The sequence below is a fragment of the Sinocyclocheilus rhinocerous genome, unplaced genomic scaffold, assembly GCF_001515625.1.
Source record: "Sinocyclocheilus rhinocerous isolate Xijiao unplaced genomic scaffold, SAMN03320098_v1.1 scaffold1533, whole genome shotgun sequence".
Lineage (NCBI taxonomy): Eukaryota > Metazoa > Chordata > Actinopteri > Cypriniformes > Cyprinidae > Sinocyclocheilus > Sinocyclocheilus rhinocerous.
The window spans coordinates 93,192-100,197 of record NW_015656115.1 but is presented as its reverse complement, the minus strand read 5'-3'; the positions used below and the strand labels follow the sequence as shown (position 1 = coordinate 100,197).

Below are 7,006 nucleotides of genomic sequence, written 5' to 3'. Positions count from 1 at the left end.
GCTCCGACTCTGCTGGGGTGCAGGCCATCAGCGCGAAAAAGCCTAGGACGCTCCCAGAAAAGATTCCAATTATTAACAAAGAGCAGTTTCTGTTCTTTACACCATGACAATAACCATTCATTTAAAGCAAAAAGTCTACTGAACCTTTCGTGTCCTCGTCATTAAAAGCCGTGCTTGCACAGGTTCTGCACGATCCTCTTCAATAATATCCTCTGCTTCTCAGTCGGGCTCAAACTGATAAGCGATATTAAGGATGACATTGTTTACAATACAACCGGAGCACATGCCGCCGAGGTGAGGGGTGGGCCGTCTAAACATTTAACCCAACCGCTAGGTCAAAACAACCCAATTGCTGGGCTTGTCCCTATTTTACCCAGCACTGGGTTGTATTTAACCCAGCATTTTTTAGAGTGCAGTTTTTGAGCAACAAACTTGTTTCGTCCTGTTTTTCCACTGCAATCATGTGAGGAAATGGAGCGCTTTGAACTCCTTTGATGAGAAAATATACTTTATACATTGATTTCAATAACAGAATATGCCCATATAAAGGAGAAAAACTATTTTCCATCCAAATTACATTTTCTTTTCAGAAGAACAATAGCTGGCATTGTGAAAACTATGGCCTATAGTAGTGTTGTTCTGCATGCACACACAACTTTGCCATAGCCTACTGTTTCTTTATACCGATACTGAGATACAATAAAGGACATTTTGTGGTGATATTTACATGTACAGACAATTTAAAATATTTAATACATCAATATGTTCAAAGAGGACAATGTAACACATGTAATATCAAAAACGAGTACCATCACATACACATTTACACCGACATCAAAAACAAGAGTTGTGTTTCCAACAAAAAGCAGCGATCTAGTTCAAACATAAGAACAGCTCAGAAGAACCATCTTCAATGACTTTACAATACTCTTTTGTTTCAAATAATGTAAAACCAGCAAGTCTCTTTTGAGGTAAAAAAAAAAAAAGTGACACTTATTGATATAGGAAGGAGAAAATATATTTAATCATATTTATATGCCTCTGTGAGTGGATACAATTATTTAGCTGCAGAGGAAATTCATTCTTTTATTCATCAAGGACACAGCAAAAGTGACATTCATAATAAGATTTCTATTTCAAATAAATGCTGGTCTTTTGAATTCTCTATTCATCAAAGAATACTGAAAAAAATTTATCACAATTTCCACAAAAATATTATGCAGCACAACTGTTTTCAACATTGATGATATTTTTTTTTTTTAAATCACCATTTAAGAATGATTTCTGAAGGATCATGTGACACTGAAGACTCACTGAAGAAAATTAAGCTTTGCCATTACAGGAATAAATACATTTCAAAATATATAAAACAGTTATTTTAAAAAAGATAGTTCTTCGAAAAAATGGAAATTCTGTCATTAATTACTCACCCTCATGTTGTTCCAAACCCGTAAGACCTTCGTTCATCTTCAGAACACAAATTAAGATATTTTTGATGAAATTCGAGAGCTTTATGACCCTCCCATAGACAACAACACAACTGACACGTTCAAGACCCAGAAAGGTAGTAAGGACATCATTAAAATAGTCCATGTTACATCAGCAGTGTTGGGGAAAGTTACTTTTAAAAGCAATGCATTACAATATTGCGTTACTCCCTAAAAAAGTAACTAATTGCGTTACTTACAGTAGTTACCTTTTATGGAAAGTAATGAGTTATGTTACTTTTGAGTTACTTTTTAAATCTGGGCAGGGTTTGCTTGTTTGTTTTTAATATAAAAAGTTGCACAAAAGTGAAATGTAAATTCATGTCTGTACAGTAGAGGGCGCAGCTCAAACAAATTGCATGAAGAATATGACGCAGGAGAAGAAAGTTCAACACTATTCAGCAATAACAAAAATGAAACACAAATGTCTCATTTTTGCTTATTAGTATGGTTGAATTGGATCATCAAAGGTCAGTAGCAAAGACATTGGTTAATAAAATGGGATTAAATACATAAATGATATTTGTCTTATTTAACATTTAATTATTAAAGGTTTGTATAATATTCTGAGTTTGCATTTGACTGTTTTATTCATTTTGAGGATTACTGATTCTGTTTTTGTGATTCTCAGATTCTTGGCTTTGTGATGTCACACAGACCCAGACCGCTCCCACGATTGTTGATTGACACTAGCGTTGACACTACCCACCCCGTGATCCAGCCTCACCTACAGAAAAAGTGAGTATAATTTTTTTTTTTAATCTTTGCAAATCGCCTTTCCTAATAATGTGCTAGTTAGCAAGTTTCACAATGAATGCAGTTAAAGTTTACAGTCTCAGAGAACGGCTCCTGACCCCACGGAAGAGAGGGGCGGGGTGAGCAGAGCTCATTATCATTTAAAGAGACATGCACCAAAATGGGTCGCTGTAAACAGAGCTGTTTTTTACAGGGTAAAAAGGGTGTTGTTTTACACTACCATTGGGAAATTTTAACCAAAGTATGTTATGGAATTTTTTCCTTTGCGCACAAAAATTATTCTCGTAGCTTCATAACATTACGGTTGAACCACTGATGTCACATTTTAACGATGTCCTTGCTACCTTTCTGGGCAAACGTGGTAGTTCTCTTGCTGTCTATGCAGGGTCAGAAAGCTCTCAGATTTCATCAAAAATATCTTAATTTGTGTTCCGAAGATTAACGAAAGTCTTGCGGGTTTGGAACGACATGAGGCTGAATAATTAAGAATGTATTACAATTTTCATTTTTGGGTGAACTAACCCTTTAAATGGACAAAATAAGTCAAATGAATGCATCCTTGGTAAGAAAAAGAGACTTATAAGTAGCCCTATTTTACAGAAAACAAATGGCTGTAAATGCTACTGCAAGGTATTGAATCACTGCAATGTAACAGTGTTGCTATAATTAGTTGGTGTATACTTCATACCTCTTTCACCGCACAAAAATATGCCAAACTGTGCCAAAAAATAATTCAAACCACAAACTGTTAATGAGCAATTCTGCAAGACTCTTCATAGACATCTTTTCAGCTGTATGTCAGTACCATTTCAGTGCACAGCCACAGTAACCGGCAGCAGCTCGCGGGAGGACTGAGACTGCTGCACTCCGTCAGGGGCCAGACGGAGACTGACACTCCCCTCGGCCGGATCAACCCGGAAGTCTTTGTGCGCCGGACGGATGGCTACGATGAATTGTCTTTTGAAGGTTTCGCTCAGCATGATGTAGAGCAGCGGGTTGATGCAGCTGTTGGCGTAGCCCATGCTAATGGCGACGTTATAGGCGTACAGAAAGGCATAACTGGGCCGCTGCACGCTCAGATGTGCCAGTTGCAAGATGTAATGAGGTGCCCAGCAAATGAAGAACGCCAGGCATATGGCGACGGCCATCCGAGTGACCTTTCTAGTGCGCACACGAAGGCTGTGCTGGGGAAGTGGAGCCACCGTGGCGGCCATGTTCTGGAGGATCTTGAAAAACACCACGCAAATGATCACCAATGGTAAAGCGAAAGCCAGCACAAACTGGTAAAGAGTAAACCAATACGTGTCTGTGGCCGGATTGGGAAGGAGCAGAGCGCATCCCACCGATCCGTCCCGCAGGGGCATGAGGCCGGCGTACATCCACACCGGCGTGATGGACAGCAGCGAGAGGATCCACACCAGGCCCACGACCGCCACGGCCACGCATGGAGTGCGTATGTGGTTGAAGCGGATGGGATGAACCGTGGCCAAGTATCGATCCAAAGTCATGACCGTTAAAATGTAGGTGCTCACGATCTGGCTGTTGGAGTCCAGCGCTGTGATAACTGTGCACATGGTGGCACCGAAACACCACGAACCGTTTCCCACCAGCTGGTGGATGAGGAACGGCATGCCTAGGAGAAACAGAAGATCTGCGATAGATAGGCTGAAGATGAAGATGTCAGGCACCGTCTGTTGCGCTCTGAATTTATTTTTTTTGACGATGGTGTAGATGACGATGCAGTTGCCTATTATGCCGACGAAGCAGATGACTCCATAAATGCTTGGCATGAGAACATTGTGATACTGTTCGTCAGTGTCTGCAGGAAAAAAGAGAATATTTTACAGTATCAAGATACATTTAAAAAAAATCCACTTTCATTTTAATTCTTCTTTTTTAAATTTAATTTGAGCTTTTTGAGAGTGTGTGTGAATATATATATATATATATATATATAATAAAGAAATAAAGAGTTTAATTTTGTAAGAACGTATTAAATTGATCAAAGATGACAGTAAATATATTTATAATATTATGAAAGAATTCCATTTCAAATAAATACTGATATTTCAAACTTTCTGTTCATCAAAGAATCCTAGAAAAATGTGTCACAGTTTCCACACAAATATTGAGCAGCTTACTGTTTTTACCATTGGTTAATAAATAATAAGAAATGAGCAGCAAATCAGCATATCATATGATTTCTGAAAGATCATGTGACACTGAAGGCTGTAGTAATGATGCGACAGGAATAAATTACATTTTTAAATATATTAAAATAAAAAAACAGTTCTTTGACAATATAATATTATTCCACAATAATACTGTTTTTACTGTATTCTTTATCAAATAAATGCAGCCTTGGTGAGCATAAGAGACATCTTTCAAAAACATTTAAAAAAAAACATTATCTTACAACCCAAACTTTTGAACAGTAGTGTAAATATTTAACTACTAAATTATTATACATAATAAATTTTCACATAATAAACTAATTTTAACAATATTTCTAGGCATTAATTTATGTGGTAAGTAGCCATATAATAAGCAGGATATTATCACACAATAAGCCCTGTCAGAATGATTCAGGTCCTCTCAGTCTCAGGGTCCTGATCATCCTGTCATAATTACTGAACATTATCCCAGCCACAAAGCCTGTGAATCAAGAGCTAGACACAAGCAGAGAACCGCAAATTAATCTAATTAAGACAATGATGCTATAAAATGTAAGAGCTACTTGACCCTTAAAATGTCTTTTGTTGGTCTAACCTAATTAGTCATTGATAAAGCCTGTTATTTTGCAGCATGACGCACATTCAGGTTGCCAGACAAGAATATTATACAGTGTATTTACCTGCATTTAAATGTTGAGATGAGTTAAACTCCTCACTGGAGTTCTCAGTGGAGGTCACGATAAAATCCATCACAAACTTGACCATAAAACACAAATGCACAGATGTTATTAACAACAGGCTCCTATCTGTCATATGAGATTTGATTACATTTCAAGATATTAGTGACATATTAAGAAAAATGCTTACATATTAAGAAAATATATTTGTCACAACATCTGACTAATTAATTCTAAACAATCTTACATACTTAGACTTATATTAAACACTTACTGAGGTCTTTGTAAACGGTCACATCTGTACACTGGAAAAAACACTAAACCAAGCATGTTATCTTATGGATTTGTCCAAAACCTTTCCGGCTTTTCAGGATTATAATTGGAGTTTGTTTTTGGATCATGCTCGCTGTTGCCCTGCGGTCTGTTTGTTTTATTGACAACAGTGTTTTGGCATCTTCATTTTTAGATTTTCCCTAAATTTTCAAACTGGGGACTCCCAGTGGGCCACAAGAGGGTGCTGTGTGTCCACAGAGGAAAACAGGAAAAATACTAAGATTTTATAGGGTGTTCGAGTTAAAATGGTCAATTATTAAATAAATGTCTAATGCGGTGATTTTTTTATTATTATTAATTTACCGAATTTATTTTTTTACCATATAAAATATTCTCACTTTTTATCCTGAGAATTCTGAAATGAGAATGGACAATTTATACATATTATACTGAATAGAAAAAAGATGTCAACATCTTTCAACAAACAAACTACAATTTCTTAGGATATTTTAATAATCTATTTTGCCTTTTCTTAGGCTATCATTAGAAGAGCTAGCCTATGTAAAATCAATTTTTACTATTTTTCTTAGATGTACATGAAAATGTATACTGCCATATCATCATTTATACCCTTGAAATAAATGAATTTATAAATATTCATATACCACAGTATTTACATGGTACTTCAACATAGTATTATATTAAATATTATGATGAAATAATGACATGGTACATGGCACACAAACACTTTTTGGTACTTTTGGTTAGTGTAAAACACCAAATGTCATCTCGTTTTTCATGAACCTACCTTTATCTGATTATCTCCAGTGGTTTGAGGAACACTGCAGGTATAGAGGTATCTCTTTGCCTTGAATTTGTCCTCTGAAACGCATGCCACTAGTTGACATGTCCTCAAACGCGCTCTTCACGACATCGCCAATATGTGCGCTAATGCACACTTGAACGCTTCATGGTCTGATTAAAACGTCTCTCCGGCGAGGTTAACGCTCTCGTTCTTTCCCAATTAACAGAACATCTGTGAGGCTTGCTGGAAGAAGGAGTTATGTGTGATCTGAAGAGTCGAGCTCGATGTAGCGTCTGATTTGCTGCCTGATGCTTATTATGATCCTGCTGACGTGACGAACATCATCCATCTGGGCACTTTGGGCTTCACCACGGTTTAAAGAAACAAGAAACTGCACAGAACTGCTAGTTTTGCTATGTAAATCCTGGAGGGGATTGATCAGCCAACGCGTTAAACTCACATACTGAAGCAGTTAATCTATGCCAAAATGAACAGCAATATGATAGTATATTTTCGTAAGTCTATTTAGACTGCATGAAAGTGATATATAATAATTTGCATATTTACAAAAATATTTCAGCCAGAATGTCATGTAAGTGTCATGTAGGCTACATGCATTAACTAAATGCCATTAATTACACATATTATTATACCACATATTAATCATAACTCTGAGTCTTGTAAACATCTTTTTTTCGGAATATCCAGTGTATTTATTTATTTATCCGAAGGTAGCCTAATTCTGGATGGGCCTATTATTAGATACCTACAGACAGTTCATAAAATGTGCATATATACATATATATATATATATATATATATATATATATATAT

The 7,006-nt window shown here is 36.5% G+C and overlaps 1 protein-coding gene across 1 annotated transcript; it reads right to left on the bottom strand.

Moving 5' to 3' along the window:
- Window positions 1–3,052: 3,052 nt before the first annotated feature.
- mchr1b (melanin-concentrating hormone receptor 1b) lies at window positions 3,053–6,297 on the bottom strand. Its single transcript, XM_016526741.1, has 4 exons — window positions 6,237–6,297; window positions 6,176–6,205; window positions 5,098–5,173; window positions 3,053–4,062 (listed from the first exon to the last, which is right to left on the bottom strand). Exons 1-4 carry the CDS (start codon window positions 6,273–6,275, stop codon window positions 3,053–3,055), a joined length of 1,155 nt encoding a protein of 384 aa, XP_016382227.1. The 5' UTR covers window positions 6,276–6,297.
- Window positions 6,298–7,006: the final 709 nt, after the last annotated feature.